Raw genomic sequence first — 24,737 nt, forward strand, 5'->3', positions numbered from 1 at the left:
TTTCAAAGTCTTTTTACAAGGTTTTTCAAAAAAATTTTAAAGAACTTTTTTAAGGTTATTTTGAAGTGTTTAAGGTTATTTTTCAAGTTTTTTTTAGGTTATTTTTCAAGTTGTTTGCGTTTGTTTTCAAGTTTTTAAAAGTTTTTTTTGTCAAAGTTTTTTTTGGAAGCATGGTTGTGTTCCCGCCGCCGTGTTCCTCCAGAGCGCTCGCAGTACGTAACACTGACTTTGTGCTGTTGCAGGCAACAAGCGGGTGGTGTGCTACTACACCAACTGGTCCGTGTACCGGCCCGGCACCGCCAAGTTCAGCCCGCAGAACATCAACCCCTACCTGTGCACCCACCTCATCTACGCCTTCGGCGGCCTCACCCGCGAGAACGGCATCCGCGCCTACGACAAGTACCAGGACATTGAGCAAGGTCAGTAACCAAAATGTCTTTGCTGACAGTGTACCGGACACTGCGCCGACCTGACGGCAGGCACAGTGGGCCAGAAGACCGGCGGGGGCGGTCAAAATCCCGGACGCGTTTTGAGCTCCAGAGTCGCTAAATGGGGCTTGAACCGAACATGTGACCCCACCAATGGATTCATCTCCGAACGAGGTCGCACATTTCGTTCGAGTCTATTTAGCGACACAGGAGCTCAAATCTCGTCTAGAGTTCCGGCCGCCTGCGCCGGTCTTCTGGCCCACTGTGGCAGGTGGCACCTCTTCAGTCTTCACTAAATCTCGCTCTGAAAGCGAAAAAATTATTCTCGTCGAAAAAAAATTGGTTTGGGCACCCGATTAAGTCCGCGACAGAACGACCGAAGATTCTGAGGGTTTTCTCTCGGCAGAATTAAAGAAGGAGCGAGAGTCGGATGAGAGAGTTGTTGACAGTTGGACAGCCGCTGCCCTTCTTCCACTCCGGTGATGAGCCACACTCTCCTGCCTTCGCGCCGCCGCGTCGCGTGTCGAGCCATTTCGAAAAGCGCAATCTTTGACGACCTGTTGCGCTCCGGATGAAAGGGAGAGGGGGGGAGTCCATCCGGATGACACGCGCCGCGGAGAAACTGGATCCACTTTACAAGGCGCCTCTACAACAACGCCTGCCCAGTGGAGGAGAGAGAACCCGAGCTTTTATAATCCCATTGTTCAGTTCTCTTTTTATTTTTTTCATGGGTGATGTGATTATATTGTCGTTGGAATGTTTCTTGTTGACTTTGCTGCTGACAAAGCCGTTAGTGTTTAGTGCTAGGGAAATGAATTCGGCAATTATTTAGAATAATAATGCGAAAAATGATTTTGATCTTTGTATTGGTGTGGCCTGAGTGCTATGAGGGCCCTTTTCAGCAGTGGCGGCTCTGCGCGGCCTCCAGCGGGGCCGGCGTGTTATTATACGAGCCAGCCCGGAGACGAGACTCGTCCTACAGTGACGCAGCAATAGGAATCAGACGATCCGTTTTCGGTTTTGATATTCGAACGGCCGTGACCTTCCCGCCCTGCCGAGCCAGCCGCGTCGCTCTGTCTCTCTCGCACCCGTGCGGCCCTTCGGGACGGCCGACGAGTGCGAGAGAGAGAGACAGTCTGCTGCAGGGCGCGTCGGGGCGCGTGCATCTCGATCCCGAAATCGGAGCTCAGTGTCACGCGGCGCCACGCATAGGTCACACGGCCAGAACAAAAGGCGGTTTGGGGGGCGGAAAAGGGGGGGGGCACAATGCCGCGGCCCAGGGTCAGTGCCGCGCTGCCGCGCCACTACACTAAGTGGACGGCCCACTCATTTCGTTATGAGAATTTCGTCACGCCAAAATTGTTCCCTCGGAAAAGGCAAAATTGGGATCGAGAATGGAGTGCGTTTATTGGAATTCCCCTCGCGGTTACGCAAGCCGGTGGCGGCGGAGCGCGACCGGGCGGGGACGAAAAAAAAAGGCCCCGTTTTGGAGAGGTACTTACCGACCCTGTCATTAAGGCGTTCGGAAACGGTTAGTCGGAGGACGCCGCGGGCCATGTCCTGGCCTAGGTCCTGGACGGGGTCCTGGACGAGGTAATGCCGCCGGTAATCGCTCTTCATTTCCCCGTTCGATCGCGGAGCCTGGCGGAGCCTGGGCGAGCCGCGCCCGGCGATGAAGACATTGTCGCTCTGTCTCTCTCGCACCCACGGCGCGGCCCGGCGGAGCGAGAGAGACAGGAGCAGTCCGCAGCGTGTTGCGTCTGCGGTGCAGCAGTGGCGCCACACGCTGCACCGCACAGTGGGCCAGAAGACCGGTGGAGGCGGACTAAACCCTAGACGCGTTTTGAGCTCCAGAGTCGCGAAATGGGACTCGAACCGAACGTGTGACCCCACCAATGGATTGCTTTCCGAACGAGGAATCCATTGGTGGGGTCACACGTGCGGTTCGAGCCCTGTGTAGCGACTCTAGAGCTCAAAACGCGTCTAGAGTTTTGGCCGCCTCCACCGGTCTTCTAGCCCACTGAGCGCCGTGCCAGTGCCAGATCGTTCGGTAATAAAATGTGTCTCCGTTCACAGGCGGCTACGCCAAGTTCACGGGCCTCAAGAGCTACAACAAGCAGCTCAAGACGATGCTGGCCATCGGCGGCTGGAACGAGGGCTCGGCGCGCTTCTCCCCCATGGTGGCCGACCCGGAGCGGCGCGCCGAGTTCGTGAAGAACGCCGTGCGCTTCCTGCGCACCAACCACTTCGACGGCCTGGACCTGGACTGGGAGTACCCCGCGTACCGCGACGGCGGCAAGCCCGCCGACCGCGACAACTACGCCGCCCTGGTGCAGGAGCTGCGCGAGGAGTTCGACAAGGAGGCCAAGAAGACGGGCCGGCCGCGCCTGCTGCTCACCATGGCCGTGCCCGCCGGCATCGAGTACATCGACAAGGGCTACGACGTGCCGCGCCTCAACAAGTAAGTCCTCGTCCTCGTGCACGCCAGTGGGGGTTGCACAGTGGACCAGAATACCCCTGGAGGCGGCCAAATCTCCAGACGCGTTTTGAGCTCCAGAGTCGCTAAATGGGACTCGAACCGAACGTGTGACCCCACCAATGGATTCCTCGTTCAGAGAGCAATGCATTGGTGGGGTCACACGTTAGGTTCGAGTCCTGTTTCGCGACTCTGGAGCTCAAAACGCGTCACGAATTTCGGCCGCCTCCACCTTGGCTCACTGTGCACTGGGAACGATGACCATACCCCCCCCAAAAAGCCTACTCGAAAAGGCATCACTGAGGTTCAAAATCATGGCCCAGACCGTCGGAAAGGCATTGCAGAACATTCGCGACACGCCCACCGACCCGACCGCCCAGGAGGTCACCATCAGTCTGCCATCTTTGTGCATTACACTGGAAAAGGACGCTCGTCCGCGGAAACAAAAGGCGAATCTCTCTCTCTGCCGCACACTCTGCGGTCATTTTCGACGTTTGCCAATGCGCGTCGGCCGGTTCACACACGCTCACCCACACACGCTCACTCACACGCACACACACACGCACGCCCACATTGACACCCGGGGTGCGTTCTGAGTATCGCCCCTGGCTATCGACGTCTGCATCGCTATCGCCGTTCGATCGGCGCCGCGCTGCCTCGCCGCTCCGTCTCGCGCGGCCTGCGCAGACTCCGCGGACTTGCGGACAATGCGGCGTTGCATCGAAAACTCCCACGCGGCGACCAGGCAGCGCGGCGGGGAAGGGAAGCACATTTCGCACAGTGGTGTGGATACCGAGCCGAACGCCGCCGCGCCGGTTCCTTTGATTTTGAAAGCGTCCCGCGAACCTGACCAGTGGAATGGGGGCAGATGGATTCGCAAACATTTGCAAACCTGCAGACTGATTCCGAGAGTCGTCTTCGTCGCTCTGTCCCTCTCGCACCTGTACGGAACGCCCCGTGAGTGCGAGCGAGACAGCGCGACGACGTGCCGAGAGACTCGTGGCTGATTTTGACGCGACTGTCCCCGCGCAGGTACCTGGACTTCATGAACATCCTCAGCTACGACTACCACTCCGCCTTCGAGTCGGCCGTCAACCACCACTCGCCGCTGTACCCGATCGGCGAGGACGACGAGTACAACTTCGAGGCGGCCCTCAGCATTGTGAGTACAGTGCGATGTGTTTTTGGTGCGACTCGCGCACAGTGGGCCAGAAGGCCGGCGGAGGCGGCCAAAATTCTAGACGCATTTTGAGCTCCAGAGTCGCTAAATGGGACTCGAACCGAGCGTGTGACCCCACCAATGGATTGCTCTCCGAACGAGGAATCCATTGGTGGGGTCGCACGTTCGGTTCGAGTCCCATTTAGCGACTCCGGAGCTCAAAACACGTCTGGGATTTTGACCGCCTCCACCGGTCTTCTGGCAAATCCACTGTGCCGCGGTCCGGCAACTTGGCCCGTGTGTCATGTGCGCCGCACCCTGTGTGCGAGTGAGAGGGGCGAGCGTGGCGGGCGGGGCCAGGGCGGGTGCGAGTGAGACGGGGTGCGTCGTTACGCCACAGGCAGCAGTACCGCCTCAACCTGTTGCTTGAACGCGTCCATTCGGAGCGTCCACACGCGATCGCAGCGCGTCGCAGCGCGTCGCAGCGCCCAGCCATCCGCAGGGCTCCCACGGCGGGGACCGCGGGGGCCGTCCTCCAACTAGGGTCTTCCCTTTTCGTCTTTTGCCGCTCCGAGTGCGCGGGTAACGCCAAACTGATTAGTCTGAGTTATTTTTGCTGCCAAAGAAGGCTGATCTTTTCCGGACGCCCCCAACTGGGACACCTCCGCGTCGTTGCGAAAACGCCGCGCCCGGGGTCCCTGGCGGCGTCCTGGCGGCTCCGCGATGCGCCCGGCCGCCGCAGTGCTGCAGCAGGTTGTCGGGAACGTCAGGAGGTACTAATGAACAAGTTGGCGCGACGCTGTAAAGGTGTGGCGCGGCATTGCCAACACCATTTCTTTCTTTTTTGGCGGGCGGCTTTTGCAAGGCGTGATGCAAATCGGGTACTGGGAATGTTGCCGGCCCTGCAGGTGAGAGAGAGAGAGCATCGGTTGCATCGCCGTGACGGGTAGCATGCCGGAGCGAGGAAGGTATACCGGCTCAAATGTTATTGGAACGGTGTGTGTCTGTGTGCCCCCAGGACTACACCATCAAGCACTACTTGAAGATGGGCGCCTCGCGCGACAAGCTGGTGCTGGGCATCCCGACGTACGGCCGCTCCTACACGCTGTTCAACCCCGACGCCTCCGAGCTGGGGGCGCCGTCCGACGGGCCGGGCGAGCAGGGCGACGCCACCAGGGAGAAGGGCTACCTGGCCTACTACGAGGTGAGTGTGGCGACAACAATGCTTTCGTCGCGCTGCACAGTGGGCCAGAAGTCTGGCGCAGCCGGCTGAAACTCTAGACGCGTTTTGAGCTCTGGAGTCGCCAAAAAGGACTCGAACCGAACGTGTGACCCCACCAATGGATTCCTCGTCCGGAGAGCTATCAATTGGTGGGGTCACACGTTCGGTTCGAGTCCCATTTGGCGACTCTGGAGCTTAAAATGCGTCAGGAATTTTGACCGCCTCCACCGGTCTTCTGGCCCACTGTGCGCTGTCTCTCTGGCACTCGCGTGGCGTCTCGCAGGCCGCCGCGGGTGCGAAAGAGACAGACTGCTGACCTTTCCGTTCCGAGGCGCGGAAGAGTGGCCATCCGTCACTGTCGGCACACTGTCGGCACCGTCCCCTGTTTCCAGATTTGTGAGGCGGAAGGCTGGGAGGTGCAGAAGCCGCACCCGAAAGCCATGGGCCCCTACGCCGTCAAGGGGAACCAGTGGGTCGGCTACGACGACATGGAGATCGTCAAGCTCAAGGTAAGTGCCGACTTATCTCGGGGAGAGTAAATGTCAGGGCGGCGAGGTAAATTCACTTTAGCAGTGATGTCACCGGCCGCCGCTCGGTTCGTGGTTCCCGGCCAAACCGGATCGCGGGCCATCTCGTATTATCCAGGGAAAAAGAATAAAATTCCAACGGCCCCGCGATGTTTGCTGTTCCTGGTTCATGACCTATCTCCAACGACCAGCCTTCGATATTCCGAATTCCCTTCAAAACGGACCTTTCCACATGCTAGCATGACGATGGTCTTCTTCTTCTCCGCGCGCAGGCCGAGTACGTGAACGAGAAGGGGCTTGGAGGCATCATGTTCTGGTCCATCGACAACGACGACTTCAGGGGCAAGTGTCACAGCCGGCCCTACCCCCTCATCGAGGCGGCCAAGGAGGCTCTGTTGGACGTCAAGTCGGGGTGAGTACCGATCGGGACGGTTCGGTGTGCTGCCTCCTGCCTCCGGCGCGGCGTGCAGACTGACTCCAATATGTCTTGCCCCTGACAGCAACGAGAAGAACCTGATCTCCTCCAAGACGAGCAAGAACAAGTCCGGGCACCGCGCGAGCGACAGCAGCGCGGCGCGCAGCGAGAGCAGCAGCAGCAGCACGCCGCGGCGCACCAACAAGCTCAAGACCAAGGCCCCCGCCAGCACCAGGAGGACCACGGCCGCCACCACGCCCTCCACCACCTCCACCACGGGCCACGGGCTCACCACCCCCGAGCCGCCCTCCACGCCGGACCCAGGCAGCGGTAAGGCACCACCCTGGTTTAAAAGAAAATTTGGTCGTTCTGTTTTGAGCTGTTACCCGTGACTTCATTGGTGTCGCGCATGAACCGGATCGTCTGACTGTCCACAGACTTCGTCTGCAAGGACGAGGGCTTCTTCCCCCACCCCCGCGACTGCAAGAAGTACTTCTGGTGCCTGGACAGCGGGCCCTCCAACCTCGGCATCGTGGCGCACCAGTTCACGTGCCCGTCCGGTGAGGCCTTTCTTCTTGACTTGCGCCGTTTTTGCCTTTACCACGCACGTCCCTTCGGGGATTCCCTCGTGGTCGGCCTGGCCCCGGCCGTGCGCCGACATTGGCTGCTGCGGTTGGCAGCCTGGTCTGACTGTTCGTGTCGTTGGCAGGCCTGTTCTTCAACAAGGCGGCAGACTCGTGCGACTACGCGCGCAACGTGATCTGCTCCAAGAAGGCCGCCGCCCCGGCCACCACCGCGACCGCGTCCACCACGGCCGCCACGCCGGCCGTCAGCGTCGGACGCATCACCACCTCCACGACCACCACGACCACCACCACCGAGGCGCCCTTCGAAGAGGAGGAAGAGGAGGAGGAGGAGGTGGACGACGTGGAAGACGGTGGCCAGGAAGACCCCGAGGCGCTCAAGGAGCTCCTCAACCTCATCAAGAAGCTCGGTGAGTGGGCGTCGTTTTACAACTTTTCGGTGCTGTTGTTGCATTCCGCAAAGCTGACCGCCGCGTTGTTCGTTTCCAGGTGGAGTCGAGGAGCTCGAGAAGCAGCTTCGCGGCGGCAGCAGCAGCGGCGCCGTCGAGTCCCCCGCGGCCAGCCCCAGCAGCGGTACCACCAACAACCACCTCAACAGGAACAGGAGCTTGGTGGAGCGCGTGCTGCAGGGCCGCAGCCGCCACGCCGCCACGCTGTCCACGTCGTCGGCCTCGGACGCCACCACGCCGAGGTACAAGTCGCTCTTCAGGAACGGGCCCTCGCGGCCGCAGAACGACGGCCTGCAGGACGCCAAGGACCCCCAGAAGGACAGGGAGCGGCCCAAGTACGTCAGCATCCGCCGAGAGAGGTGAGTAGACAACGGTCAGGTCTTTCTTTGGCAGCAACCCAACAGGCCGATGGCTGGCTTCACCTGCCCGACTCGCCCCTGTTCCCAGACCCACTGTCGCCGCCGAGCTGGAGGAGGCCGTCCAGAACGAGCCCGAGGAGACGGCGGTGGAGGCGCGCACGCGCAGCCGCTACGACAAGCCCGCCAAGCGGGAGGAGGACCAGGGTGACGACGACGAGGAGGTGGTGCAGGACGAGAGGCGCCCCGCCAAGCCTGCCACACCCGAGTACATCACCCTGCGCAGGAACAGGCCCAGCGACGAGCCCGCCGTCACCACCTCGCGGTAGGGCCCGGGACGCCGGTTCAAATTCCACTTTATTTTAATTTTTTCGCATGCAGTGTTACGACGCGGGAATGCCCTGCGACTGAGGTTGGTGACGTGTATGGTTGCTTCTAGCTACGTGACGCTGCAGAGGGGGCGGCCGTCCTCCACGACCGAGGCGGCGGCCCTGTCCTCGCAGGACGAGGAGGACGACGATGAGGAGGTAGAGTCCACGTCCTCTGAGGAGGACGTGGGCGCCGTGGCCGTGGTGACGCCGTCGCCGTCCGTGGCGCCCTACAGGGAGGGCCCCGTGTACCGGCCCACCCCGCTGCGGACGACGCGGCCCGCCGAGGACGAAGAGGAGACCGCCGCCACGACCTCCCCGACCACGACCACCACCGCGACCCCAAAGGTGAGTCCAGGGGCCTCCGACGCAAAGACAGACGATGACGTCACCACTGTCGACATCACTACTCTGGACAGTACAGTTACACCCGCGCCCCCCACCTCCACCCCTGAGGTGGTGACTCTGACAACCCCCTCCCCCTTCGTCGTCACCCCCGAGCCCTCCTCCACCACCACCAGCACCACCACAACCCCGCCCCCACCCTCCACGAGCAGTCCTGAGCCGTTCACGGAGACCCACGTCGTGACCTCGGTGACAGAATCGTCCGTGACCGAACGACACCGGATCATTGTAAAGAACCATAACCACCCCGGCTACACCCACCCCACCTCCCCCATGCCCTCGACCCCGGTCACCGAGCCCTCCACGACGGAGTCCCCGACCGCCTCCACGGCCTCCACGGTCTTCCCCGCGCGCGGCGGGGTGAGTCGCACGCGCGGCCGAAACAGGTTCACGATCAAAGCGACGCCCCACACGACGCCGCTCAGCGTGCGCACGCAACGCCTCAAAGCCAGCCTCAGCCGGCTGCGCGCCTCCAGCGCCGAGAGGAACGCGACGTCGGAGGAGGACTCGTCCTCTGAGCAGGTCGACGCCGAGGGGCAGCCCAGCTCCACCCCGAGGTTCACGCCGCGCACCAACCGCAGGCGGACCACCACGAGGAGGCCCGCGACTGAGGCCGACGACGAGCTCACCCCCACGCCAACCCCCCGGACCCTGAACCGACCCCGACCCCGACCACAGAGGCCTCAGATCCTGAGGAAGAGCCCCAAGACCTCGACCACGACGACCTCGACCACGATAGACACAACCACCCCGACGCCAACGACCGCCGCGACATCATCGACGGAGCAAGCGTCCACCCCTGCGTCCGAGACCTCATCGCCGACGACCGACGCTTCGTCCACCGCTGCTGTCGACACCAAAGAGGCGGACGCCGTTGAAACCTCGAGCGCGTCTGCAGTCGACGCGTCGCCGTCAACCGTAGAATCCGCCTCGCCGACGCCCTCGTCGACCGCGGCGAGCGACGCCGAGAACGACGAAGTCCCCTCGTCGCCGTCAGCCTCCACGACGCAGGCCACGACCGCCACCGTGTCCAGGGGGCCGGTGTCGCCCCGCACGTACCGCCCGCCCTTCCGCGCGCGGTCCACCACGGCGGCGCCGGAGGACGACGAGGAGCCCGTGTCCGCCAGGCAGTACCAGGCCCTGGACCGCGGCCGCACCTTCTCGCTGCCCGACTCCTCCGAGCGCGTGGAGCCGACCGAGCGGACGCGGACGATACTGCTGCGCGGCAAGACGTACGCACCGCGCGCCAGGCCATCCACCACCGCCGCGCCCGTCGGGGTCGACGAGCCGGACTACGCCGATGTGAGCCTGGAGGGCGACTCGTCGTCCTACCGCTCTCGCGGACGCACCTTCCGGCCCGCGCCGCGCCGCGACGAGGACGACGTTGACGACGCGCCCAGGCCGACGACGCTGCGGTCCAACGCCTTCCGCTCGCGCGGCAACAGGTTCTCGCTGCCGCCGAAGACGACCGCCGAGGACGCCACGACCGCGCGCTCAGCCTTCCGCCCGGCCGCGCCCCGCACCCCGGACGACGAGGACGCCGTCGACGACGCCGTGGTGCGCACGCCCTTCAAGCCGCGGACCCGCGTCGCTGACGAGGAGCCCTCGACGCCGGCGACCAGGGCACCGTTCCGGCCGCGCGGTCGGCCAGCGGCCACCTCGCACGAGACCTACGTCCTGGAGGAGGAGTCCACGACGGCGGCCACGAGAGCGCCGTTCCGGCCCCGCAGCGGCAGGCCCACCACAAACAGTGACGACGAGCCGACCACCAGGGCGGCGTACCGCGCGCGCGGACGGACGCTGGAGCCCGCGCCAGTCTACGAGGAGGAAGAGGAGCAAGAGATTGAAGTGAAGCCGTCGACGTTCCGGCCGAGGACCAGGCTGGCGGCCACCACGGCGCCCACCGTGACCGTCAAGCCCAAGCAGCGCTTCCGCTCTGCGCCGGCCACCACACCGTCGGCGGACTTTGCCACCGCCACCGCCGCGACAACGCCCACGCCGACGGCGCACCCTGGCAACAGGGCCGCGGCCATCAGGTCCAGGGGCAGGAAGTTCAACGTGGCCGACCTCCTGACGGACTCTGACGACGACACCCCGACGACGGACAAGTCCAGCAGCCCGGCGCGCTCCGCCGCCCTCCGCTCGCGGGGCACCAAGTTCTCCGTGTCCACCGAGGAGCTGGAGGGCGCCACCGGAGACGACTTCCCCACCTCCAGGTACAAGGGCGCGCGGCAACGCCTGGCCGCGGCGCGCAGGAGGAGCAGCACCAGCAGCGGGAGCAGCGCCGCCAAGCCCAACGAGCTGAGGAGGGTGGTGGACGACGACAGGGCGCTGGACGACAAGGCGGTGGGCAGCGAGCTGCTGCTCACCCTGGAGGACTCGGACCACTTCAACGCCAAGGGCCGCCTGGTCAAGGAGACGGTCAAGGAGACGCGCAAGGGCAAGCCCAGCCCGGGCAAGACGGCCACGGTCTCCAGGGGCTCCATCAAGGCCAAGGACGCGCTGCAGCAGCTGTTGCTGCGCCAAGACGAGGACGACCTTGACGACGGCCTGGAGGGCCTGGACGTGTACGACCTGTTGACGCTGCCCACCACGGGCTACGAGACGGCCAGCCACTTGGGCAGGCAGGAGGTGCCGGACCAGACGTCTATCGAGGACACCCACAACGAGTCGGTCGTGGACGCAGAGGATGACGCCCTGGACGCGGTGCTGGACAACGAGGTAAAGGCCCTCGCGGCGAACGGCGCGGCCAAGCGGCGAGCATCCCGGTGCTTGGAGGTCGGACTGACTTGCTGCATCCAGAATGGCCATTTCGTTAACCCAGTGAGCCTGGCGCGGCACAGCAAGATGCCAAGCCGTTACTAGAACAACCTTTACCACTACTGACTCTGCCTGTCTCTAAACAGCATGTGACAAGACTCGGATAATGTTAGCTAGCAGCCTCTTTCCTGTTTGGTGACTGTTCTCATTCCATTTACCTGTATGCCGGCAACTGTGATGTTAGTGTAGTGCGTGATAACCAAGTGCGATGCGAGCTTGTGATTGAAGCATGTTCCGTGCATTTTGCATTTTGTGCAACGAGTGAGTAGCAGTAATGCCATGTTACGTTTGTTAGCGCATGTGTGAATGAATGAGTTGGTTGACGAGTTTAGTTTGCGCTGTTCAAGAATATCAGGCATGTTAGTGCTGCTTTCTGCCACCTGGCAACCTTCTAAGATCTCTCTCTTTTTCATAAAACAATATTCTTTTTCCTATTTACTTTTTTAAAAATACGTTTTTGTGTGGTATTTATTTTTTGAAGTTCTGAATAGAAGGTGGCTTGGTTGTCGATTGCAGCACAATCCGCGATGTTTAACTTAGTGCATCGCACGTTTGATTAACCCGCCAGCGTGGAGTTTGGAATAAGTGACTGCATCCCGTCCCATTCCCATTCCAGCCCCGACCCAAACCCCTGTCCCTTGCGCCACACACAACACACCGACACACAGCGTCAGAAAAACACAGTCATTTATGATATTTAAAATGTGTTCAATGTATTTGTTTAGCTACTTTTTCGTCGTGGTAAGTGTTCATTCAGTTCACAGATGGAAGAGTGAGTACGTTTTAAACTACTGTTCTCTTTGATGGAATCCATCTGTATTGTTTAATTCGCGATTCCGGCTGATTGAGAGATTGATTATTTTGTGTTAGAGTGGTTTCTTAAATCGAAAGTTAGCTGTGCCCACACCTACATTGTTTCCTGCTTTCAAAGCAACCGCCTCATGAACTCTTGCATTTTGAATCTACTCTGAAGGTTTTGAAAGTAACTGGTGACTGGTGCCTTGAATGAAATGTTCGTAACCAAATACTCCAGCAGTCCGTAGGGTGGTGTAAGGGTCCGCAAGAGTCTTTGCGTGCCCTTTTAACATTTGCATTGTGATTTATTACGGTTATTGTGAACTCTCCTTCATTTTAGATTGATTTGTTTCCTGTTCCTCATTTTTCTGCCATTTTATGCATATTTTTTTTCTGGCCTTGGGCAATTTCTTACTGTTCTGTGCTATTGCATTTCGTCTTAGAGTTTACGGGAGCACCCCAGTGTGAAATTCACTCGTTAAATTGGTGTCGACTGACGTCCGATCCGCGAAGGATCCGACTTGGAGGCGACAACCTTTCTAACAGCTAATTCACCACTCGGGTTTAGCACGATTCGCACTCCCGAATCAAGTGCGGTTATCTTTTCCCCGCTTGGCGAAACCTTGTTGGTCCGGGTGTGCGTCATCTCACCGGCGCCCTGTCCGCCTCCGCCCGCAGGTGTCTGCCGAGAGAGTGTCCCTGAGGCGGCCCGGCGGCTTCCTGAACCACGGCAGCCGCGGCCGCCGGCCCACCACGCAGGCCCCCGCCACGACCACCACCACGGCGGCGCCCAGGCGCACCCCGCCCAGGGTGATCCGCAGACGGAAGCCCGCCGCCACCACGGCCAGCCCCATCGACTCGGACGGCGCGGCGCAGACCTCGGCGCCCTCCAGGGGTGAGTGGGTGCACCAGGGTGCGGAGGTCGGCGAGGTCGGACCGCGAGCTGACGACGTCCTGGTTGTTTCAGAGTCCGTCGTCAACAGAGGACAGAGTGCCGCTGCCGCCCAGCGGCGAAGGAAGTTCCGGCCCGACGTCAAGACGACGACGTACTCGTACGAGGAGGCCACCGCCACCACTCTCTCAGGTGCGTTCACGTTCGCTGTGCACTGTGGTCGCCTAGTCGTGCTTTTATCTGACTGAGTGCGTCTCCACTGTCCAGAGGCAACGACGGAGCGAGGCCGCTTCTCGTTCCCGAGGCGGCGGCCGACGGGCAAGTCCGCCGAGGCCGGCAGTGCCACCACGGCCGCGCCGAGCTCCGCCGAGCAGGCCGCCACGGTGACGGCCTCCGCGGCCACCGCGCCCGGCACGCCCCTGCAGGGCCGCGAGCTGAACGCGCTGCTGGCGCGCGCACTGCAGGAGCAGCAGCTGCAGGATGACCGCGTGCAGGAGCAGCAGAGCCTCAATGAGGCGGACCTGTCCGACCTGACGCACCCCGCCGTCGTGGCCATCCACACCCTGGCCACGCAGGCCGCAGCCACGCCGCCCCTCGCGTCCACGCCGTCGCCCTTCGTGGCGGCCTCCTCGCCCGCGCTGCCCCAGAGTAAGTCCACGCCCCCGCCCCCCATCGGCCCCATCGTGCTGCGCTGGCCCGGGAGGATGGCCAAGGAGCCCACCCCCGGGAAGTGGAAGCCACGCAAGCCAGTGGCCTTGCCGGTGGCGGCGTCGGCCGAGGTGCCGGCGTCCGCGTAGCCTATGGAACACAACACCCAGGACCACTCGGTCCCTGTTTCCCTCCTCCGAACACACCGTGAAGGGAAGGCCGGATCCTTGCCCTGACGTTAACGCTAACGTTCCCTAGCCTCCCCGTCTCTCATCAAGCGAGACGGTCTCTGCATGGGATTCCTGACTTGGACACAGGTTGCTGTCCATTTCTGCATTAATCAACTCGAATGTGTCTGTCTCTTTATGTAGTGTAGTGGTTGACTACTGTCTTTTGGTCTCTTCGTCATTCACAGCCAACTAACCTCTTAACGCTTGCTATAGCTACTGTTGCCATACTTGTATTTTTTAACTTTTTGCCTCTCGTTTTGTTACCTTTGCCATGGAATTTGGCAAAAGTTTTGTGCCAAAGCTGTTGCTCCAGATTGCGGTGAGCTTAAGAACTGATAAGAAAAAAACAACAACAAAGAACTACCATGACTGTTTAGATATTAGTTATTGTTACTTTTTTACATTAAGTGTTTAAGTGGGTGCAGGTATTCGTGCTGAAGGTTTAGGTCTTCGTATCTTTCATCTCAAACTCCCTCTTCTCTACACTTTCCTGTTTCATTACTATTTGTTGTGTGGCTGTTTTTGTTACAATAAACGGATTCGTATGTTAACTAACCCCCTCTCTTCATCGCCCTACTAACGACCTCTCTTAACTTCTGAGACGCATTTGCGAACGTTGCCTGGCTGCGCCCAGCGCCTGAAAGTTGGCAAACCGTCGTACGTTGGCGACGAGTAGCTGGAGTCTGCGTGCCTAAGAACTTGCCTAAGAACGGGTAAGGCAAACTAAAAGCATGCGGTGGGGGGCGAAAATAAACGGCCTGATTGCGCAGGAATGGCTAGAGGGTGCTTTGGTCTTTCGGTGGCGGCCGGTGGTGTTTCAAGATGCACTTCGCGTAGGCAACGGAGATCGTGTCATGTTCAACGGGCGGCGGCAAGAGCACTGTACATTTTACGGAATCACCATCATCACCACTCATTGTGTCTCCCCTTTAACTTCCCCCGTAGTTTGTGTTTTCGTGTACAAACTGTTGTGTTGTGTGCACCACTATAAATATGTATGTACCAGCACTCTCCTAACATGGCTTCTTTCTCTTCTTCTTCCCCTTCAGCCTCCTCTCGGGACAACGAAGTAAGTGCGGTTTATCTTTGGCATGCTTTCCTGTAGACGTAAGCTTCACTAATCCACCCCATCCTGGCCGCATCCAAGTTTCCGGGTCACGAAGCCAAGTTTTGAACTGCAAATAAAAATTTGTTCAGAGTGGCAGGAAAAAATATGACTGAGCGTCTTGGGGCATCCTTAGACGCCCTTCACTTTCTTTGGTAATTAACAATGATAATCTCTGAATGAAAAATCATACTCCCTTGGAGAATCGAAGCGCTTGCCCTGTGACAAACTGCACCTGCAGCACATGGCCTAGTTCTTAGTGCAGTACCCACCCAGCGTGGGCGTCCTAGACCGTAGCGCTGTCCTCGCTGCCTCTGTCTCCATGCTTGACGACCGAGCAGTGGCGCAGAAGCCTAGTGCATCGCAGACTAGTGCACGGCAGTCTAGTGCACCGCCGCCTAGTGCTAGTGCATGTCACCCGGCCGGTTTCGGACGTCGGCAGGGACGCAAGGGCGGAGGGAGGTTCTGAGAAGCAAGGTTCAAAATTCATGTTTTTAATTGACAATCCTTATTTCACATTGGAGCCGGAGCGCCTGCGCAATGCATGGTAGGCCGACCCGCCGAACACGCCTGTGCTCCGGGCTTGCCTACCCTCCGCCTCGCAGGCGCCGTCCGGCAGGGAACCCGGACGTTGGACTCTTACATGCGGATAGAAGTCCAGCGCCTTTCTGACTTGCTTCTCGCCTCCCTCGAGGTGGCCCCGTTTCTCGCTGGTGTCCGAAGTGGCGCCCCCTCCCCCCGCACGCCGCGCTGACCGCTCCCCTGCGCAGGTTCGTCGTTCACGCACGTCCGGACGGGGGACACCACGTTCAGCACGTCCCTCAGCTTCCCCGACGCCGCCAACACCGTCCAGCACGGCCAGCACGTCCAGTCCGCCGCCCCGGCGGCGCGGCAACCCCCGCGGCAGCACCACACCGCCGTCAGCCTGAGCGACAGCGAGCCGGCCGCGCTCACGACGCTGACGACGCCGCCGCCACTGCTGGAGATCCGCGTGCCGCTGACGATGACGACGGTCCGCGGGCGCGGCGGCGCGGCGCGGCGCCTGCCCCAGGGCAACCCCCAGGGCAACCCCCAGGGCGGCCTCGGCGCCGACGACGTGCCGCGCCTGCGCTCGCCCAACCCGCAGCTGGGGCCGCTCAACCCGCTGACCGGGCAGCTCGCCCAGCTCGCCCAGGACTACGAGTACTACGACGACGAGGCCGACGCGGCGCCGTCCGCCACCAAGGTCAAGATCCACGGCGACGGCTGGATCGAGTGCCTGGACCGCGGCAACTTCCCGCACCCCTTCTCGTGCCGCAAGTTCATCTCGTGCGCCAAGATGGAGTCCGGCGGGCTGCAGGGCTGGGAGTACACCTGCCCGCGCGGGCTGTCCTTCGACCCCATCGGGGGCATCTGCAACTGGTCGGCCGGCCTCGGCTGCAAGGCGTAGGCCCCAAGGTCCTGGAGCGAGGGCGGCGACGTCGACGGCGTGTGGCTGTTCGGGCTTGCCGCCGCGCCCATCTTATTGTCAAGTACCTGACGCCGAGGAGCGCGACGTGAAAAGTGAAGTTGAGTGTAGACGCACTAGCCGCGCGAGCCGCGAGAGCTGGGACACTTTTGCATCATTTTGAAGTGCCGGTGAACGCCGGCCCGTGGTGACTGGGTCTCTCATTTTAGGGTACGGCACGGGACCACCTGTGCCACTTCACTCAGCAGCATCGGATTCTGACGGTGTGTGAGAACAGCCTCGCAAACTGCTGTCCCTTCCGAAAGTTATAATTGACGTAATGCAGAAAGCTGCAGAGAGGTGCGTTGAGTGTATATTGGTCCCGCATATTATGCATGGCAAAACTTCTTTTCCACAAAAGAAGTTGCATATTTTCTACGTTTGTTTCTAAATTGATGAAGATGAGTATTTTTAAAAGATTTGCCTCTTTCATTTATTGCCAAACTTACATATGCTGGACCGATACTTCAATTGCACGTTGAGAAAAAGGAACCCTGCTAGATTCAAGAGTTTGAAACTGAAGTTGAGCCTCTTCCTCACTGGCAATTCAAACAACTTTTTTTTAAGCGTGGCTGGAACAGCCAGATTTTGGAAGTTCGTTTATTAACATCATCTATGTTCCTGATGTTTGATAGATCACAGACAATGTACAAAGATTTTTTAAAAATTTGTAAGAAAATAAGGACAACTTCCCCACTGTGACCAGTAATCATCAAAGTGTGTATTTAAATGTATAAACTATTGAACATATTAGAAAAATAAAGCTACATTTTTTTAATACTTAAAAACGTGTCATTTTTTATTTTCTTTTTTTTGGGGGGGGGATGGCGGGAACTCTTTTGCGTCCCAGAGGGAAGGGTAGCCCTATGCAGAGCCGCGCCTCCAAGGTAGGCACCCCATTTGGCACGCTTGGGAGCCGACGGTGCCGACGGCAAGAACTCTTTTAGAGGGAAGGACAGGACGGGTGTGTGCTTCACACGGTTCGGTAGAGATGATAGAGATATCGGGCGACCTGAAATGTCTCTGTGTGACACGTCCGGGATAGTTGTCTCCATTTCTTTACCCCTTTTGTGGCAGAGCGCCCCACCGCCTTGACACGTCACAGGGAAGACCTGAACGTCTTTGGCCATCTTTGGCACAATGGCGCCGTGAATGTAGGCCACCTATTCGACACGTGACTATCACTATCGGCAGTTCCCTTCCCCTTCCTTCGCTTATTCGCACTCGGAGACTTCTCCTGTGTTATCGTGGGAGTGCTGAATTTTTGAGGAAAATGAAATGCTGCTATCATAATTTTGGATATGGCATTGAGTTATGAGAAAAATGCATTTTTTTTTGTGGACTGCTATGCTTTCATTTTGTAAATCGGACGCTTCCAAGTGTTGTTTAGCAGACGCTTTGAGGTGGAATAACCTTACATTCGTTGTTGTTGTTTGTACAAAATCTTGAATTTCCACTTTTAAGTCGACAAAGCGCTATAGATTTTAACATGGATGTCGTCACGATAGATTCTGATGTTGATGTCTTATATTCTCGTAAGCTTTTAGAAGAAAAAAACCCCAAAAGCCGCTGTAAGACTAGTGTGCTTTGGAATGCTCTACTTTCTATTGTGGCTGTTATTGTGCTTCTAACGCTGTTGTTGGAGTGCAAAGACTATCTCAAATCTATATTAATATGGATTAACAATCAGGACTCGAATGCTGTTTTCATCTTGTTTGTGGGCTTGTTTACATTAGTTTCGTTTCCGTTTGTGTGGGGGTATATGCTCCTCACAGTTGCTTGTGGTTATTTTTTTGGAGTTGTCCATGGTTTCATCACAGTCGTATTCTCTGCCAATCTTGGAGTTGCAATAGCCCACATTACAATACGTGCTGTCAACATGAAGTTTCATATCATTAAATTAGTAAACTATGATACCATGCATGCGATTCTGAGAGTTATATCAGGACCTCAAGCATTCAAAGTTGTAGCTCTTGCTCGTGTGTCGCCTATACCTTTTGGTATCCAGAATACCATCTTTGCAGTGAGTTTACCAACAGTACCTAATGAGATGATATTAATTGGTTCTTATTTTCCAATTCTTCTATATTCTTACTTTGTATATCTTTCAAACAGCTCAGTGGAATTAGCACTGGTCAGTACCTCTTGGCCACTGTTATAGGACTACTTCCAGCTCAGATGATCAATTTGTACTTGGGAAGTACACTAAGATCAATAGGAGATGTCATCTCAGACCATGCTTCAACGCCATTAACAGGTTACATCATGTTTTGTATTCAGGTAGGCCAACCGTCAGAAGTACTTTTTGTTTGTTTCCAGCCTTCTGGTTTCCTTGACACTTATTTTTTTTCATTTGGTTTAGATCACAGTTGGAGTGTCTTTAATGGCTTACGTTATACACAAAGCAAGAGTGGAACTTCGTGAAGCTTTAATCAATCAAGTTCCATCCAGTGTTGTCCACGGCCACGGTATTAAAAGTAGTGCAGATTTCATTGTGTAACTTTTGGTGCCATGAGTTTTATCACTGTTTTCATCGCCTAGCAAACACTCATGATTGTTTCTTGTGGGACACCTACAAGCACTATGCCATTTGTTCTACCTCTAATGTGATATTAATGATCAACTATCCACACATTCAGCTGTGGATTTTTCCTGTTGTTCCATCTATATTTTTTATACATATGGTGTCGGAATCTCTTACAACTATTTTACCTATGCGCAAAATAATCCCAAATACTGTAACTGCAGTTTACCTACATATCTTAAGACACTTTGAGGAAATTCCTATTTGCTTTTATTTCTCAACATTTCTTTGCATTGACTGCTCCAAAAATTTTCAGATAGTCAAGCTTTGTTTGATCTGTACAACCAATCTGTTTCTACATATGTTCTAGTTCAAGTGTATTGCAAGGTGTTATTTGAATTTATGAACTCCCAAAGATAAGAGGTCACTTCCTTACTGTGTGATTAGCTATAAATAGCTCAAACATGAGATTTTAATTAAGAATCAGAGGTTTTCTGTATATGAGTTTGATGTGCAGGATATTCCTTTCTTTGTTCAATTATTATTTTTTGTTTTAGACTTGACTAATGGGATACTCCTTTATAAAAAAAGACAGCTGTTCAACAATCTGTGATAATTCAATAGTTTTGAAGACTTTAAAAGTATATAAAAACATAGAAAAGTTAAGAAGCTTAGTTGTATCCTTGTTCTCACTTCTGTTTTCCCATAATATTTTATTATGAAATGTTGAAGAATAGTGTTTAATAAATGGGAAAGGGTACCGATTTTCATGTGAGTACAATAAAGCACTGCATATTGTACTCCAATGTGTCAGATGATCTCTACGGGCCAATAATAAATCTGTTATAAAATTTGACAACGTTTCAATTAATGCGAACCAAGAACAATTAATTACAATGAGACAAATTTTTGAGAGTGGCAGAACCATGCAAGTGGGCTGCAGGCACCAGCTAAACGGGATTAAATTGAATATGCCAGTTAAGAATAATTATGTTTTTGTTTGTAATAAATTATTTTGAAGATGTTAAACTCACACAATCCTAAAGCAGCTTTGCTATATCCTCCAAGTCTAAGATAGGCTCGGAAGGTGATGAATTCCTTCCATCTTCATCGTCAGAACTACAATCACTGCTACTACACGACTCTTTTACCTACACAAAGTGCAGAAAAGAAAAAGAAAGTTTTAAATGTTTAAAACATCTTACAAAATTTTCAAAAACAAGAATTGACTTTCACTTACATTACTTGCCTTTTCTTTAGGGCCACACTTGCATGATTTCTTCTTGGGAGAGTTCCATAGTTGGATTCGAGAAAGAACCTCTTCTGCCCAGTCATCAAAAACGTTTGAAGAGAGAGCAGCTGTGATCTCTGCTATCTCAGCTCTGCATACTCTCACTGCACCAGATTTGTGCAGGAATTGGTCTACTGGCTACAAAAAAATTCAAACAGTAAACTATTGAGACGCACTTCAGGATTAGTACACAGGCACAGGGAAACAATTTTGCTTACCTCCGCCTTAGATTCTAATGGAGCATCCTGTAATGTGAACACCGAGTATTTCATCCCTGAAAGAGGTCTTTCTGTGCTTGCCAAATTGCTCAGAGCTCTAAGCAGCCAGTGAGGTTGGCCATTTGAAATAGAAGTATCTATAATGAAGATACAAAGGGAACCATCAGCCTGAAATTTGAAGAGAGAAATATAATATCAAAATGAGTTTTACACCTGATGATATATTTCTGTTGTGAAATAAACCACTACTCACATGTTCAGTAAGGTTGACTGATTCAGTATGTGAAATGTTCAGTAATTCTGTAGCTATGTTTTCAGATAGTGGCTTTGCTAAAACTCCAGCAAACTCCTAAAATAAGAGGGCAGTTGCATTACAAAATGAGGCTATGTTTTATACATGAAGTTTGGGGTGTAAAAGCTTACATACCTGGCAGATATTTGACTGCTTATCTAGGAAAACTTTGGCACTCTGAATTGATTGATTCGAGTCGCTGCAACCTCCTGATTTACCATCCTTCTTACTGCAGCAACCTCCGCTACTTCCACATTTTTTCTTTCCCTTGTCTTTGGCTTTTTTCTTGGTTTCAAGGAACACTTTTTCTTTGGGCACACTATTTGTTTTCATTTCGCCCCTATCCTCAGCATTGCACTTGAGGCCCTTTTTGGAAAAAACGAATGTCCAGAAAAACGAAACAGTCGCAATTCCGATGATAAGGGGCAGGAATAAAGAACCACAAAGAGGAATGCCAAACAATGAAGTCATAGTGCTAGCCAGTGGCGGTATCACTCGAGAAAAATGTGTGGTGTACTCCTTACTTATTGCAGAGCACCAAGTTGAGACAGGTTAAGTTTTCGGTGGATCATGTCAACAATCCCCAAGTCATTGGGAAATAGTTTGGTTAGACTATTAATTTCCTTAGTTGTCACTGATTTGGAACGTTGCCTGCTTCATAATGTCACTGTGACGACTCGTCGCGAGGAAAGGGCTCGTCTTACGACGGAATTAAGGAAATTTGGGGAGTACGTGACTAGACGGTACAGCTTCATGACGGCTCTCCCTGTGTCCGCCTGTCTGCTGCTCTGCTGCTGTGGGTGGCGTCCGTCCGTCTGCTTCTGCTACGCTATTCGCAGTCATCAAACCACCACGGCAACACCGGAGCGTTGTTTGCAGCATCGAGTGTCAGGATATTCGGGCTTTCTTTCTGTTGCAAACTCAAAGAAATCTGAGAAAAGTGCGTCTTTATTTCATAACTTTCACCTTATGCTTCTGCATTTACATATTTTTCTTATTCAAGAAAGGGGGAAATAGGGGAGGGTGGGGAGGGTACTTATGCCCTTCCCCGTTGCCCCCCCCCCCCTTTTCCTCCCCTATTCAGAAACACACTGGGATGTTTTCTTAACGTTTTTCAGGGTGATTAACTGCTGATCTACATAGCTTTTGATAGTAACGAGACCATACTGCTCAAAATGAACATGGGCAGTGCCAACACTGTCCCTATCCATCCACACATGTGATTGTGTACCTTTTGGAATGCCAAAGAAATTTTGTCCAATCAAAGTATACTCCTCAGCTGACAGTTTACCATCATTATCCCAATGACAATGATCGCTTGGGAAATGAAAATTCTTATCTTGGGTTTCCAAAGGCTGAAGAAGCCCAGGAATGAAAGTATCATTTGTAACAATTTCACTCATTATTTCCTTTTCTGTCGGCACTGCTTCAGGAGGGCTATTTTCTATCTTTGCAAAATACAGATGATTCAAAAGATCTGTAAAAACAGGTACAATTTTTTTTGCATCTTCTAAACTTTTGCAATTATAACAGTCAATAATAATCCGGATAGCTCTCATGACCTCACGTCCATAAGAAAACTTTTGACAGATGTGATCCAGAACTTTAAGCAGGCCTTTCAAGTCTACAAAGCCTCCTATGTATTTGAAAACGGCTTTGATCTTGTCAACAAGGATGGGCATTACGCGCACTCGGGCATACTCAATCACAATGCGCACCATGCTTTCTGACCCTGCACAGGCCATTAGAAGCATCAAATGAGCGGCCAACTGAAAACTTTGCAATGGGTCTAGTGGCATTCCTCGCCTTTGTAATTCCAAAACATGATCCACGGCCCCAATGCCACTCACAATATTATTAACACATTTCAAACCATCCATGACAGCAGGTACAACTTCAGAAACTAATTTCCCTTCAGCAGCCAACACTTTGCAGACAACAAGAGCTCCTGAGGTCCCCAGTCCAAGGATGCTGCCAACAAGGGAAACCCACTGCTTGAAAGCTTCCTTGTCCTTTATGCTCTGGTTGTGGTTGCCCCGGTCTGCCAGAGTTACAGACGAACGCACAACTCCATATGCAGAGACTACCCCTGAGGCAACAGCACAGGCTATGAAAGCGGGAGGGCAGAAAAGTAGCCCAACACCAGCACCCATTCCAATACCAGCTCCGAGAAAATCAGTTACACGTAAAATCTTTGCTGGCACTTTAGCTGCTGGAGTGCTGTCTAAGAAAATTTTAACTTCTCCCTTTTCATCTGAAGTATATATACCATCGAGTGGACAATAACATTGAGATGGAGGTAGCTTGTTGTTAGAGACAAAGTCTTTCCAGTCATTGTAACGACGTCCTAACAGATCAACAAAGTTGTACTGTGTATCCTGCTTATTCAGACCAGGTACACGGAATACAGGAGTATCAACAGGCTCCTTATTTTTGCCTCCTTGGAACAAAGAAATCCATATTATGGCAATTTCAATACAATTATCAGATATCCCTTTAACTAACTCAGTAAATACAATGTTGATTTCCTTCATTTGATCTTTATTAAAGCCTGTGACTGTGAAGCTATTTTCAGGCAAAGCTGGATCTTTAGGCTTACCAAACAACAGTGTGCCAACCAACTGTTTTAAGGCATTCATTTCTGCATTATTAGGGTACATACCATCATCATGCTTTGAGCAGTGTTTACACTGATGTTTTAACAATACACAAATGGACTGTAGTACATCCCTAAAGTGGAATGGCTGACTGAGAAGATAAAGTTGCTGCTTCTTTTGAGCTTCCTCCTTCCATTTGGCAAGCTTAATTTCTTCAGGAGTAGGAAAGGATACAGTTCCTGGAGGGCTCAGTTTACTTTCTGCTTTCCCCATCTTTCTGAAAAGTAAGAAAAGCAAAACTGTAGCAAAACAAGTCACCTTTCCCCCTCGGTTGGGTTAAAATCGTATTTTTTACCAGGATAACGATTAAAGTGGTTTTATAATAAAATTTAGCCCTATAAATATAAAATGTGTGACTTTTTCTGTAAGAAAAGCATAGCATACCAGATTTGGAACACAGTTGGGAAAACAACTTTGGAAGATGAGCCAAAGGCAGGTGTGGAGTCCTTGTCATAAGTTTCTCGTAAACAGCGGTCGTGATCGGTCCGTTGACGGTAACTAAGGTAAGTCGAAGCTAAAGGCGATTCTTGTGCCGCCTTTGTTGTCTTATCCTGACGAAACGAAGCACCAAACGAGCTCAATACTACGTACGCCACCACATACCACATTCCAGTGTTGCTAAGCAACCTTTCAAGGGCAACACAAAACAAAACCTGCTAAGATTAAATCTGCATGAAAGTCGACATGAGCAGGAACGGGGTAAATTATGAAGAAAATAATGAACAAGTTTTAACTAGCAGTAGATCACAAACATTACGATAGCAACGAATTGGTGTTTTTCCAACTCTTCTCAAAAGACAAAATGTGTGATGTTGGTACAACTGTGCGCATGCCCCGCTACGCCCAGTCCCCTTCCCCCTCCACTTTGCTTCCGCTCCGCGCGCCACGCCTAGGAATATGCAAAGGATGCAAAGTAATCGCTGCGCGCAGCTTCTGCGAATCGACGCGACGCGACGCTGCCTGCACCCGCCTGCGGCACATCATTTCTCTTTTTGTTTTTTGTAGGAGGTCGACGGCGTGGGTTCGACGCGGGCCCCCAGCCCCCCACGACACGGAGCCCCACCCGGCTTTGGCCGACCTCGGCTCGGCTGGGCTCGGCTGGCTTCGGCTGACATGAGCTCAGCTCGGGTCGCGTCCGCGGAGGCAAGGGAGGCAACCGGGGGCCCCCGCCCCGCCTGGCCCCGCCGCAACACTCTTTCATAACAGGGGATACACCATGTGAAAGTAACGCACCAAGGTGGGGTGTGGTGGGGCGGGGCGCGGCGGGGCGCGGCGGGGCGCGGCGGGGCGCGGCGGGGCGCGGCGGGGCGCGGCGGGGCGCGGCGGGGCGCGGCGGGGCGCGGCGGGGCGCGGCGGGGCGCGGCGGCAACACACTGGGGCCGACCGCGCA

At 54.7% G+C, this 24,737-nt stretch overlaps 4 protein-coding genes across 10 annotated transcripts in view; 2 read left to right on the forward strand and 2 right to left on the reverse strand.

Annotated features, from left to right (window-relative positions):
- LOC117644327 (flocculation protein FLO11) overlaps positions 1-13,240 on the forward strand; it is a gene marked incomplete at its 3' end in the record, with an annotated part of 57,427 nt that extends 44,187 nt beyond the window's left edge. Inside the window, exons 3-17 of the mRNA XM_034383678.1 lie at positions 243-419; positions 2,505-2,889; positions 3,937-4,066; positions 5,082-5,267; positions 5,678-5,794; positions 6,085-6,224; positions 6,313-6,557; positions 6,665-6,787; positions 6,937-7,221; positions 7,301-7,619; positions 7,708-7,941; positions 8,056-8,332; positions 12,683-12,899; positions 12,972-13,088; positions 13,164-13,240. Of these exons, the coding sequence (XP_034239569.1) occupies positions 243-419; positions 2,505-2,889; positions 3,937-4,066; positions 5,082-5,267; positions 5,678-5,794; positions 6,085-6,224; positions 6,313-6,557; positions 6,665-6,787; positions 6,937-7,221; positions 7,301-7,619; positions 7,708-7,941; positions 8,056-8,332; positions 12,683-12,899; positions 12,972-13,088; positions 13,164-13,240 (3,029 nt within the window). The remainder of the gene's footprint in view (positions 1-242; positions 420-2,504; positions 2,890-3,936; positions 4,067-5,081; positions 5,268-5,677; positions 5,795-6,084; positions 6,225-6,312; positions 6,558-6,664; positions 6,788-6,936; positions 7,222-7,300; positions 7,620-7,707; positions 7,942-8,055; positions 8,333-12,682; positions 12,900-12,971; positions 13,089-13,163) is intronic.
- Positions 13,241-17,558: 4,318 nt separating this feature from the next.
- On the forward strand, positions 17,559-19,745 carry LOC117644330 (transmembrane protein 64). The gene is made up of 3 exons (XM_034383688.1): positions 17,559-18,388; positions 18,481-18,645; positions 18,728-19,745. Exons 1-3 carry the CDS (start codon positions 17,855-17,857, stop codon positions 18,863-18,865), a joined length of 837 nt encoding a protein of 278 aa, XP_034239579.1. The 5' UTR covers positions 17,559-17,854; the 3' UTR covers positions 18,866-19,745.
- On the reverse strand, positions 19,488-21,478 carry LOC117644329. Of its 7 annotated transcripts, none has more exons than XM_034383686.1 (6): positions 20,826-21,478; positions 20,652-20,747; positions 20,399-20,566; positions 20,139-20,318; positions 19,924-20,040; positions 19,488-19,729 (listed from the first exon to the last, which is right to left on the reverse strand). In XM_034383686.1, exons 1-5 carry the CDS (start codon positions 21,159-21,161, stop codon positions 19,930-19,932), a joined length of 891 nt encoding a protein of 296 aa, XP_034239577.1. In that variant the 5' UTR covers positions 21,162-21,478; the 3' UTR covers positions 19,488-19,729; positions 19,924-19,929. The 7 variants fall into 7 exon arrangements, with proteins under 7 accessions (XP_034239577.1, XP_034239574.1, XP_034239576.1 ...); XM_034383683.1 differs by having other exon boundaries at positions 20,130-20,318; XM_034383685.1 differs by lacking the exon at positions 19,488-19,729 and adding an exon at positions 19,733-19,839.
- A 142-nt stretch (positions 21,479-21,620) lies between these two features.
- On the reverse strand, positions 21,621-24,176 carry LOC117644328. The gene is made up of 2 exons (XM_034383679.1): positions 23,732-24,176; positions 21,621-23,564 (listed from the first exon to the last, which is right to left on the reverse strand). Exon 2 carries the CDS (start codon positions 23,558-23,560, stop codon positions 21,767-21,769), a length of 1,794 nt encoding a protein of 597 aa, XP_034239570.1. The 5' UTR covers positions 23,561-23,564; positions 23,732-24,176; the 3' UTR covers positions 21,621-21,766.
- Between the last annotated feature and the right edge of the window lie 561 nt (positions 24,177-24,737).

The sequence above is a fragment of the Thrips palmi genome, unplaced genomic scaffold, assembly GCF_012932325.1.
Source record: "Thrips palmi isolate BJ-2018 unplaced genomic scaffold, TpBJ-2018v1 HiC_scaffold_18, whole genome shotgun sequence".
Classification (NCBI taxonomy): domain Eukaryota; kingdom Metazoa; phylum Arthropoda; class Insecta; order Thysanoptera; family Thripidae; genus Thrips; species Thrips palmi.